Source organism: Corvus brachyrhynchos, unplaced genomic scaffold (genome assembly GCF_000691975.1).
Source record: "Corvus brachyrhynchos isolate BGI_N302 unplaced genomic scaffold, ASM69197v1 scaffold115, whole genome shotgun sequence".
NCBI classification, from domain to species: domain Eukaryota; kingdom Metazoa; phylum Chordata; class Aves; order Passeriformes; family Corvidae; genus Corvus; species Corvus brachyrhynchos.
The window spans coordinates 1,163,676-1,176,962 of NW_008239553.1; the positions used below are offsets into that span (position 1 = coordinate 1,163,676).

Consider the following 13,287-nt stretch of genomic DNA (forward strand, 5'->3'; position numbering starts at 1 on the left):
TTTTCCTAGTCAACAAGATCTGATAAAACTGTGGCTACTGCAGTTTCAAAATGAGATAGAAGATGATCTCATCCCAGTTAAGGGCAAACTGATGTGGTCTCAGCAAGGAGGACGTAGGAAAATGGCTTGGGGAAGCAAAGCTCTTTCTCTCTCAAGTTTCTCTTACCTCAGGAGTACTTAAAGACTCTTGGAACTCCAAGGTATAAAGCCAAAGGTCAGTGAGATGCTTGCCTATAAAGGAAGTTAAAGGAGAGTTTCTGGTAAGTTCAGAAGCACAGTACCTTGCTCAGTCTCAGTCACTGAGAGCAGTGAGTTTGAACAAAAAGGATAAATTGATCCTGCAAGAGATCCAGTATGGAACTCCACACAGCATACCAGTGCATGATAAAGAGTTACTTCCAAACCTTGTTTCTTAACTTCTGACTAGGGAAAATCAGGAAGAGTGAATTTATCAAAACTAAATCAACCCATTAGCCTTTTAACAACAGGCACCTTGTCTGGATGGTATTTCTATTTAAGCAGCTGTGGAAAGACAGCAAGTTTATGTTCACCTAGTACCAGAGATTGAGCACAAAAGCTAAAACTGCAAGCCTGTTAAGCATTCAAGACAGCAGAACAAGAACTGAAAATCATCTATTTAAAATAAGCATAAACAACGTACTTAATTAACATGCATTTTGGCTTCCTCCCTGCCCAATCCTGTAGTATGAGTATTTTTTTTCTCAAAGCTAGTTATACAAGTTATGATCAACTTGTTCTGCATTTACTGCCAGTGTTTTCACATGGAAAAGAACTCGTGTTCTTTAAAAGCCAAATTTCATAACGACATTTCTAAAGAAGAAAGTAATCCACATTACTTAAATTTCTTGAACTGACACTAAATACACACCAGTGTGGTCAAAATTCCAATACAGCCAAGAACAGAAATAAAGAAAATTCTGAGACACGTAATTTCATTCTCCTTAGTATGGTTAGCAAAGAAGTATTTTTTAAAAAAATAAATAAGGGGACACAAGAAACCCCCCAAACCAACAACCCAATGCTGTCCTCTAATCCTATTCTGACACTCCACATGGTAAATTTAATTTAGCAGTTAACATGACTACTGGATGCAAGCCACTCCATGTTTTGAAGATGTAACACTTTTTTGAACCTGAAAGTAAGAAAACTGTAAAAGTAAGGTGGTGGGTGTTGGTTTGAGGGGCAGGGCATGGTTGTTTAGGGTGGTTTTTTGGTTGTGATTTTTTTTTTTTTAATCCATAACATTTAGGAACAAAACCAGTTGGTTCCAATGTAATCACTGTGATTATACACAGTGAAGGAAGACAACTACAAGCAAAGTAAAGTGGATTAAGTGAATTAAGTGAATTAAGCTATCAGTAAAAATGATCTAGAAAAAACTGAAAAAGCAGTTTTTATGCCAAAGTCCAACAAAACAATTTTGTAAAGTACACAGACACTAAGGTCTGAAGAATGTAAAAGCTTCACTGTGAAACAGGTTGTCACTACGTAAGAGTTGTGTACCTCTAATCCAGTATCTCCATAGGACCACAACACTGAAGCTGAATGTATGGCAACATAATCTTATGTAGCAGAACCCACATCACTTTTTCAGCCTCCAGACCTCACTCAAGATGAATATTGAGCCCTTTAGTTATTGTACTGAAATGAGCTAAAGAATGCAGAGGAGATTCAGCACAGACTCAAATGCAATGATATTGAACTGCTTTGTGTTTCTTGTCTCTTCTGCTCTGTGGTGACTCTAAGGGACAAAGAGTGATGTACCCTGTCAAGTTCAGTCACCTAAGTCAGTGACTGCTGCTGAGGCAGTGTCGAGAGAAACAGCTTCCTGTACACCATTCCCAAGCACTTAATGTTTCCAATGGAAAACACGGAAATTCTTGAAGCTTGGTCCTTTAGTCCTACGTACTCAAACTAAACCACCCACATCACACACCAGTTTGCAACTTCACTAAAAGCAGCAAACAGACCACAACGCATCTGACTTCTTAAATCACTCACAAATTTAGAAGCACATTGAAGTGCTCCCAGTATTCCCTAGCGTGATGCTGGTGCTTTATGGAACCAGGAAACAGCACTGACTGGTAACAGCATCAATATGATCCAGAGTCTGGCTTAAAGTTTAAACAGTGACACCTTTGTATGTGAGATAGTATAAAGAGCAGATTAGCCACTAGGGCATGTGACTTTAAGATTCAGTGCTTAGCCTAGGGAAAAGCACCCAAAAATAAGAGATGGTAAGACGTGCAAGAGTTCACTTGGCATTTTACAAGTGTCAGTTTCAATCTCCAGTGTTTGTCAGCCTTCCACCCAGGGAAGTGCAGCTTGCAAAACGAGCTTTGTTTTTACCACAACAAAGACTGATATAACAGGATTTGTACAAGAAGCAACAATACCCCTTAGAATAGTGGTATTTGACAAGAACATTACTTTCTAAGACATGGGGTTCCTTTATTAACTGCTAACCTGCTATTCTGTTGAGATAAGAGCTACGAATTTGATGAAAGGAGGACAACTGGGCCTGTAAAGAGGGTTGAAAGCTCTGAAAACAACCTGCTTTCTCTTGAAAATCCAAGAGGATGAAAAAAATTGCTTTTGGGTAAAGCCACTGAGGACATTTCCAGAACTACATGTTATACTGTCCTTCAAATCCCTGGTGACAAGAAGACATTTCAGAGGAACACTGGACAAACACATTAGGAGATTCAGTTGTAAGCTTTTGAGAAACAGTCTTCAGCTCTTTCAGACATTCCTGACTTGACAGTTTACAGAGCCAACAGCCCTATTCCCAAGATGGTGGGCGTTCACAAACTGCAGGACTTTATTTTTATACACCACAGAAAAAACCTCCAAACCAAAACACAAAAACACAACAAGTAGAGTAACAGTCATGTTCTTGTCACCACCCTAGCGTAAGATCATTAACTCAATACAAAGAAGATGGAAAACAAAGACATTTCAACATCAATCTAGATACTTTACTGTGAGGGGGTTTTTCTTCTCCAATCAATATACTCTGGATAAATGAAATTTACAAACTCTTCAACTGGAAGAACTAAGTAGAAAAAGTGCTTATAGAGAAGACACTCATACAAACAAAAATACAGACTTGGCTGTAAGCTTGGAGGTAAGGGGAAGGAGAATTTCAGTAAGTGATCATCAACTTACAATGGGCTGCAAAAATACAAACCTCTTACGTGTTTCCAACACAGCAGAATGGTGGCACAGACACTTTCACAGGGCATCTTCAAACAAATCAGAACAAAGGAACAGGAAATCTTTGCCTGCCACCATAACTGGCTGTTTTATTTTAAGCACACCTCCACAGATGAACTATGTAACTAATATGGCTCCATGGCACCGAAGCAGAAGATGCCCAAACATAAGCTGCAAATATTAACTTCTACTACATCATGATATTTGGGTACTGGAATCTGGCATTTTGGAAGCAGTACAGTTTTTTTCACACCTGCTTTTCCCCCACCTTCCCATAAAAACAACAGTAAGGAGTTCTAGAGTTCTCAGGAGCTCTAGAAATACTACAGTTTACTGGATGGAAGAAGATCATCTTAAGTATCACAGCCACAGTAACAAGGAGGCGTCATCACTGCACCAAAAAGATAAACAAGAACTATGCTGATGCTTGGACTTTAATTCATTACATCAGAAACTCTCTCAGTAGGACAATATGAAAGAGGCAAAAGGTGTGCATCTGGTAGGAGTTGTAAGCCTCACCTAAGTCTTTCCCATAGTGCTCCAAGATTATTAACTACTGTCCTTGAAGACTGCCTGTAACTGTTCTCCAAGTCTGAGAAAGGAAGAAATACATGATGATGGCCTTTGTGGAGCCTTTTAGTTCAAAATAGTAATTAAAGAAGTATTTTAGTTGTTGACAACCTATCGACATAAAACAACATTTATGAAAGTAGCTTTTCCAACTATTAAACAATGAATACATCATTTCCATAGCAAAAAGCATAAGAATTAACTACCTGTGCATAACCTGCAGACTATCATTCATGCAACAAAACAAAAAATGCCTTTCAGCATGTATTTTTAGCTTGATTTACTGATGAAAATACAAAGACACTTCAAACTGAACCATAAGAATATCCACCTGGACAATGTTTGGGCACAATGTACTATTGTAACCAATAGCATGGAGAGAAGAGGAAGAACCCCAACATCCTTCTTTGAAGGTAGATGTTGCACTCTCCAGCAAAGAAGAAGAATCTTTGGGGTAAGTCTTTACAGTTATTAGGACCACACATCCTGATGCTGATGCTGTCAGGCTATACCAGCAACTATTTATGTAACATGACAACACCAATTCATCTAGCAATCATTTTTGAAGCAATCTGTTTGTTGTATACATACATACATACAATTTGCTTCACTGATACTGTGGGTATGTGACTGTGCTGCACAGGTGAACTGTCCTTTAAAAACAGTCGCATCAACAGTTTGAAGGGCTGAAAGTCTGTTTCCCATGATGTACTGCCTGGAAACTCCAGCTCTTATTGCACAGTAATAAGCACACAATTCCTGTCCTTAGAAACTTATAATTTATATGTAGTTTCCCCACTGAGCTATCAATACAGATCTTGTATGCAAACAGGCTTAACAGAGATCTATAGAACAGAGTTATCATCAGTGGTACATGTGTAACAGAGGGAGAAGCACAAAAGCTAAACCCCAAGACCACACAGAATTCACAACCGAAGTATTCAGACAGAAGCGTAACAGTGCAGAAGTAGGTGCAACTCCGGTAAGCAAGTTTCCAGCTGGCACATTTATTTATCTTATCCATACAGACACGTCTGAGTAGCAATTCCTTCAGCAAGGGTCTGCAAGAACTTCAGATTCAGGAGCTACATCTTTCTTATGATGTTTAAGAGTAAGGAAGGAAAAAAAAAGCACCCAGGCACACGGAATAAACAGAAAAGTTACCAAACACTGGCTTCTGCCTTTGAAAGATTTCAAATGACTATTGGTTTCAAACTTACGATTAGTTAACTGTTTAAGCTAGGAAATGGTGCCTATTACCAACCTGTTCTACAGCACAGATAAACGAAACTAATGGAAAGACCTATGATGGAACATGTGAGAGCCTCCATTTGTAGTGCTGAGTTCCAGACTCACATGCAACACTATTTCAAGGCAGAAGCTACTCACAAATTTGCATTCTTTCACTTTCTTAAAACATGCGTGAAATTCCATGGTTTTGCTGATTTACATCAACTAAGAAGATGAATTCTTTTCTAGAAAAATAAAGACAAGTTACCTAGTATTCATTTTGTGTGTCTGAAAACCTAAATAGGGATCAAGAACCAAACTAGTTGCTAGGTCATCATTTTCACAGAGTTCCTTGGCAGACATTCCAGAGGAAGGCACATAACGACTTTGACCCTCAAATCCTGAAGCACCGCTACCTGCAAATAAGAAAGCACAAATTAGATATCATTTAAGGGACATTACAGAGCCCAGCTACATTGAGGGACAGACAGATACACAGGCTGGAGGCAAAAAATACAGAACAATTGAGGAAGATGATAAAATACCTGAAGAAGAAGAGGCACAGTTAATTTTCCCCTCTTGCTTTTTTCATTTATGTAGTAGTCAAGGGAGAAAGTATTTTAAAATGTTATTTTATGGATTTGTTTAATTAATTTTCGTTTCCTTCTCTCTTCCGTTCCCCAACTACAAGCATCTTTCCAGACTACACAGTTCAGTAATGCCTACCTCTAAAATTTCTGACCTATAAATGTGATGAAACAACGAAATTTGAAATCTGATTTTCTGAAAAGTCTAAATAAAGGACTTTAATTTGCATTTAATCCTTCATCCCAGACCAAGAGTAAAAATCCATATTCCTTAAAATCATTCCATAAAGGCTAAGAATGTATATGACTTCATTAAAAAGCAGGGTTTACTTCTACAAGTGTATTCACTGAAAGATACGCAAGTACTTCAAATTATGTTATCCACTTCAAATCATACTAGTTGTCATTTAGTGCCAATCATGCATTTTATAATTAAAACAGTTCAAAATTGATTTATACCCAGTTATTCTTATTTTACTTCTAAACTGATCTGAAGATATCTATATTCCTGAAGGGAGTTAACACATCCAGAAAATACATACATAACTGATATTTCTCATGCTAGCTCCATGCTGACTGCAGATCTCCCTCATGAGTTAGGTAAGACAGAAGCCTGGCTTGCAAACTAGGAAGTGAATCACAGCACTAAGCAGCAGAAACATGTACATACATCTGCTTGATCTTCTCTCAACTCCGTTTTTGCCCGTCTTTGGATTCTCCTTTCCTGCATGCTGCAATTTGGTCTGCGCGTGGTCATTAGATGACTTGCTTCCACTTCTCCGGCCATTCACTACCATGTTCTTGGATTCTCCCAGCCACTTCATACCCACAGACAATCTGACTCAGTTGCATTTAGTCACTTTTCAAAAGGCTTGGAGAAGTGGATGAATAAATTCAGTTCCAATTCCTACTGGAAGTAAAACATAAACATGATTAGACCTTACCGGGAAACTGTTTTCAGGACACAGAGTTTAAAAAAAAATAGTAACACCCCAACAACAACACCAATAAACCCAAACACACCCCCATGCTCCCCCCCTCCCCCCCCCCAAAAAAGTGGGGAAAGGTGGGAGGAAAGATGGCAACCTGCATTTGCATTAGGAAGAAAGAAAAGCCATTTGTTATCACCAGTACACAGAAGTGTGAACAGGTGATGTATTGTCCTACAACTTACAATGGCATCTGGCAGCAAGGATGGAATTCTAAAGTTGATAAATTGCTAATGACAACTCATTTTTAAGAGCTGGACTATACCCATGGATATACCTGTACAAGCATATGTACACGTGGATAAACACATCCAGAGCTATGTGACTCCAGACCTAGAGTATTTTCAAATACCTATCCAATTAAGATTCTATCTCCTAATACATAAAACCCATAACCTATTGGGAACTCTACAGCAAGGAAGACCATTTTACAAGCAACCTCCAAGAATTAAAGATGTTAGGGGAAAGATGTTAAATCTTTATTAAAAAGTCAGAGTTCAAAAAACCCTCAATGATGACCTAGAGGACCCAGGCTACTATTCCTACTGTTCCATATTACAAAACAAACCAGTCACAACACACCTGGTTCAATGTGCCAATACTAAGTGGGGTCACAAGTATAGTTGAAATTTTACAGTATGTAAGAGTCTAGCAAAGCACATGCTAGTTTTTGTCTGCAGTCTCAATGTTTTCTGCATAAATAATTACAAGAAAGCTAAAAACTTTAAATAAATTTTAAATAATGTTTTTGTACACAGTTGTATCTCACTCTATAACTTCCAGGAAAAAATCTGATTTACACAATTACATTACAATTGCATTTATGCATTAGTAATTCATTCACTTGATTTTAATTCACCCTCCTCCCTACTGTTTCCTCACAAATAAATAAATTGTGGCTTTTCACTTTACTGTAATTATAAAAAGAACGTCAATGCTCTGCTCACAGCTGGTAACAGGCCATTGTAACATGCATTTCAATCTGGTGGAAGAAAGTCACAACAAACTAACAGATGTTTGAAATACTGTCTTTTGTAGAAATTCTGCTTTTTATCAGGTGAGAGTAGTAAACGACTAGATTTCTGTTAGACACCTATGTGATCCAGCTACTTAAAGAAACGTTCATGGCCAGATGATTTGTAATTAAGTTATTTACAAAGATGAAGAAAATTGAGGCAATTAGGGAAACACAGTGAAGACAAGTGTATTGTTTATTAACAGATGCATTGCCTCAAACATCCTACTAGATCACCCAGAAACTGACAGGTTTTAGAACCTTTTACAAATTGTCACAGAAGGGCAGTAAAGACTATCAACAAAGTGTAACAGAATCACACTGAGCAAAAGCTGGCTCAATTACTGCATCAATACAAAGAAAAAGAATTGAGATCGTTTCAGTGGACAAAGAATTTTCTTGCTGCCAGTAACAGAAAGCATTTTTTTTAACCTCAAGATTATTCATTCAACTATAGGTAGACGCAGCCATTTTTACAAAGTTCCTCCAAAAAACCCTTGGATAGGCGCTTTTTTCCCTTCATAGAACTTGCCTGATAACATAAACCTAAAAAATCCCCCAACAAAAACCTCAAAAACAATCAAATAACCCCCTAAACTTCCTTGTTAAGCATTCCACCTGAACTTCTGTCAGACCAACCCTGTGAAGATACACCACTGACTGACTCTGATGTAAACTCTTAATGACAAAACCACTCTCAAACTTTGCTTTTCTTACTTCTCAATCTATTAATTTTACATGTCTATATACTCTAATTAACCCCCATTCTGCCATGTTTTTGTAACATTGGTAATGAAAAGCACTAAAACAGAAACTACATTACAAACTTCCACGAAATTCAGTCTTGGTGTCTTTGTACACCAGGACTGAACTCCACCCTGCACTGGGCTTCAGCTCAAGAGCAGTACAGGTGAATGAAACTACCATGAAGTCTGACTGTACATGGGCCCTGTATTGTATCCAGCAGTCTGGGGAAAATGCTTAATGTGGTACTTTCTGACAACTACCAGGTACAGGAGCCACAGGGCTGAAGGAAAGGTGTTCTCTGCACAAAGGAAACCCTTTCGCAAGTGCTGTTTGGGCAGGGTGCGTGAGTATTGTCTGTGCCAACACACTTCTGCTTAAACAATAACAGCAATGACAAGGAAGGTACCAGTGCAGAGGTAAGAAGCAACGTGGCCACATAATCATACTCCAACTATACTAAACGTTAGGAAAAAGACTTCATTCTCCTCCAAAGTAGATTGATATAGACAGCAACATAATTCGTCCTCAAACAAAATCAGGTCATTTAGTGAAGCATAGCAAAATTCTGGTGAAAAATCATTCTTCATTTGGGCTCAACAGCCTAGTGAGCAAGAAAACCTTTGTCTCCATCTACTGCTGCCTCTCCTTTCTAGTAGGAGCCAAATGACAAACTTGAAGACAGCAAGTGTGCCTCTTCAGCCTCTATTCAAAAGGACAAGAGGCAATGGGCAGAAACAGATGCACAGAAGTTCCACCTGAATATGAGGAAGAACATCTTTACTGTCTGGGTGAATGAGCACTGGAACAGATTGCCTCGAGAGGTTGTGGGATCTCCCTCACTGGAGGCATTCAGGATCTATCTGGACACAATCTTGTGCCACGTGCTCTGGGATGGCCCTGCTTAAGCAGGGAGGTTGGGCCAGAGGACCCACTAAGGTCCTTTCCAACCTGACCCATTCCGGGATTCTGTGATTCCTTCTCCCAGTACCCAAACTGCTTCCCAGACATGATATCAAAAGCCAGAAACAACAGCCAGGATTCCTTTCCCCATGAATATCGCAGCTGCTAATGCCAACAGAAAACCTGAAAGGGAGCAAGAAATGCCCCATTCACCACCACCATGTGATATTTAATTTATCTTCAGATTTGATTTGTTCTCACTACTAGCTACATCAGACTCATACTGACAAGTCTTTTAGGAACTGAGAAAAGGAAGAGATGAACACTATCTTTCCATTTAATAAAAAACTCAAATATACTTGCACCACCACATAGTTAGAAACTCTTGCTACAGAGCTCTGCCATCAAAATCTAAAACCACACATGGACCACTTAGGACTTCAAGTTTATCTATAACTGTGAAGTTTACCAGCACAATTAGAGCTTCCAAGGGACCTTCTGTATTTCAATATAAATGACCACACTGCTGTTTTAACTCTTTATTAACAACACCACTACTCTTTAAATTACACTGCCTTTAGCAATTCTATTCTGGTAGTTTGACAGGCACATTTCCTCAAATGCCAAAATACAGCTCAATTGCATTTGGCACCTCTCACTGAGGTATGTGGCATTTCATTGCAACCGTACTCTTTAAAATGAAAACTCAGGTTTCATTTATTTGGTTCTAAATTTACTAAACCTATTAACACTTTTTGAGCATTATTTGCATATCAGTAACACTCAGAAGCACCATTCAACAACTGAAGCAGAAACACAATCGATGCAGCCATCACCCAAGATACTCCAAAGCCTCCAAGAGCTACCCAGAATTGTTTACCAGACTGATTAAACAGTGCCATTCAGATTTACATTACACTTGGAAAGCCTTAGTCCTTTCATAATGGGAAGGGTAGTAAATCCCTATCAATTTGAGTAAAGAAATTCATAAAACAGATCTCAAAAGTTGTCTGAGCCTCCCAGAATTTGGGTCCTCATCTGTGAAAGCCATCAATTCAGAAAAGTCTTGTTGTGAGAGGGAAAAAAAGCTGCACAAAACCAAATCAACAAAACCCTAAACCATTGAAACACAGCAGTACCTATAAGAAATTCAAATACAATTTATTTTCGTTTACCATAACACATTTTTTGCATATACGTTTTTATTACTTAAAGGACAGAGACAGCTTCTAACATAGGCAAAGAGGCAGTGGGTTTTATTCATCCTTCTCCAGGACACAGGCAAATACACTAGGATCAGGAGGTTTTACTAACAAGTAGGGTCATCCTCTCCTTTCCTATAGTTTCAAGTATACAGACAAGCAACGGACCTCCCTTAAAACAGTTTATGGATTTTTTTATTTTTAAGAACTCAAACACCTAAATTTTGGCTTGCCTTTTTTTTTTTTTTTTTTTTTTTTTTTTTGGTAATTAACAATAGCTGCAAAAAAGTTTTCCTCAACAAGACAGTGACCTAAACCAAATATGCACCAAAAAAACCAAGCAAAAAAACCCAGCCTCAGCTCTTCTGGACACATCAGAGGAATCAAGAGAAAAGACATAGGTTTCATTACTGATAGCCCTGCAAAAAGTAACAGACCTTTGAGTTCGCGAAGCAGAGCAAAACTGCAACAAGTTTTCCTATGGGATCACCAGAATAAAAAAGACTGATCAAAATCAGCTGAATGAAAACTTGCACAGCTTTAAGGAGCTATTCAAAACAGTCTCAAGTCTTATTTTGGTTACTGCATTTGGGATGAACTGGTTCAGTAAATTGGACCCCCAGAAAATGTTTTTTGAGTGTTTTCAGCTAGTTAGTGCTGAGAATAAGCTCAGTGCAGAACTGGACACGGATTAGTAGTGGCATGGGGAGGCTGCAAGACTGTGTCAAAACTGACTCCGGTCAGTTCAGTCTGCTGTGGAACCACAGCCCCAGGACACAGGTTTGTGAGAGCACACCTGGGTCCAGAACTGACCCAAACCCAGGCTCGAGTCTCTCACCAATAGCTCGGCCTGTACATTCCCTTTTTCTGTTGTGCAGCCATGTGATTTTTGTGTGTCAGTTTGGATACTAATCCAAGCACAATGCAGGCACAGAAGCAAGCCAGTACCAGCACAAACTGAGTGTCAGAGAGAGAACTACACTTCAGCAGCTCCTGCCCCTTCTCCCCTGCCACGCCATGTCCTTCTCAGGGTGAGGCTGAGCACAGCACCCAAAGCCTGTGTGATCCCCGCAAGTCACTGCAACAACTCCTGCATTCAGCAGTCACAGATACAATATAAAAGCTTGCTACTTCCAGAAAAGGGAGAACCTAATTCCTCCCACCTGCCAAGTCACACAAACATTTCCACCAATTCTAGTGCTCTGTGGACCTCTCCATAACCCAATTTAACTCTGTGTGTGTGCAGCTACGTGACTTACACGGGTTCAGGTTCAGTTCAGGGCAGACCCACCATGGCTAGATCAAACAGTTCAATGAAGACTCCAAACCAGTGTAAGTCCAAAAGTAGCCCTGCTGCCTCCCCACCTGCTTGTGCCCACTTCCACACCATCCTCCCTCTGCACCAGCAAAACAAATGCAGAGCCAAGTGACCTGAATGATTCGGCCACTGAATCAGGAGAGTCACCAGACAAGTCTGAACCTGGCTGGCTGGAACGATGGGTGGATATTACAGGGTAGGGGGAACACACAAGGTCAGGGAAGTGGTTAAGAGTACTTAAGCTGGGACTTCTTTGCATCCTCAATCCACAGCTCTGGTTTAGCACAGGAGTATCAGACCTTACACTTACCACGCTAACTTGGGCAACTGTCTGTTGCCTTAAAGCATGTGCTGTTTGAAGTGAAGAGCATACTGGGAAGTGTAGTCCTGGAACAGGATAGTGCTAACAGAGCAAAAAAGCCATTCAAGAGCCCTAATCAATCCTGTTACAGAGTATACAAGGATACATCATCCCACTCATTCATTTTATATGCAATACATTAAGCAATTGCTTTAAATAAGTCTGAATTTCCAGTTTGTGAGCTCCAATGGTATAAAGCAGAGATGTCTGTGTCTATCTGGTCCTAATAACAGCCTGATAAAGAAACAGTAGAATCCAACTTTTCAACCAAGTAAGCCTTGATTTCCTCACACATTGTTACTTGCAAGGAAGAAAGCAAAGAACTGTAAAGTTCCGTTTTAATGAAAATTGAAGCAGATGCATCCATAGTTATAGTGGTCCGATTATGGAAACAAGGCATGGCTCTGTGTCAACTATCCTACAATGCATTTTAACCTTATTGACAAAAACCTGCCACTATGTATTTATAGTTACAGTATTAAACACTGATCAGATTGCCATCTCATATCACAGAATCAATTAGGTTGGGAAAGACCTCTGAGATCATCGAGTCCAATCTATGACTGAACACCACCCTGTCAACTAGATCATGGCACTAACTGACACGCCCGGTCTTTCCTTGAACACCTCCAGGGTCGGTGACTCCACCGCTTCCCTGAGCGGCCCATTTCAATGGCCCATCACCCCTTCTGTGAAGAACTTCTTTCTGACGTCCAACCTAAACCTCCTCGGCACAACTTAAGACCGTCCTCTTGTCCTGAGACGTGCTGCTCTGCACTGAATTCAAAGCACCAGATAACTCCACAAAGTTCTACACTTCAGGTTCTCACACTGCCTGTGACACACCCTGACAAACCACCACGCACTCTCCCTCTCACTCACCGGTTTCAGCGTTTCCGAGAGCAACGTCTTAAAGATAACTTTACTTTACAGTTTCAGATACAGATGCTGGACAAAGACGTGCCTTACCCTTTGACTAATGGCATATATCCTCCGATGAAAAACCACAAAAAAACCCCCAAAAAACCAAAAAAAACCAAAAAACCAAACAAAAAAAATCATACAAAAAACCCCCAAGGGAACTAGTCCGGCCATTCCATCAAACCGAGGGAAGACCGAGAGGGTCACTAA

The 13,287-nt window shown here is 39.7% G+C and overlaps 1 protein-coding gene across 5 annotated transcripts in view; it reads right to left on the reverse strand.

The window, feature by feature from the left end:
* KMT5B (lysine methyltransferase 5B) overlaps positions 1–13,274 on the reverse strand; it is a 27,738-nt gene extending 14,464 nt beyond the window's left edge. The window contains exons 1-3 of one of the 5 annotated variants that reach the window (XM_017741753.1): positions 13,126–13,274; positions 6,295–6,531; positions 5,306–5,453 (exon numbers count right to left, since the gene is read on the reverse strand). In XM_017741753.1, coding sequence (XP_017597242.1) covers positions 5,306–5,453; positions 6,295–6,448 — 302 coding nt within the window. In that variant the 5' untranslated portion in view covers positions 6,449–6,531; positions 13,126–13,274. Of the gene's footprint in view, positions 1–166; positions 232–5,305; positions 5,454–6,294; positions 6,535–13,125 lie in introns of those variants that run through there. The other 4 variants (XM_008639367.2, XM_008639366.2, XM_017741754.1 and 1 more) reach the window with 4 other exon arrangements.
* Positions 13,275–13,287: the final 13 nt, after the last annotated feature.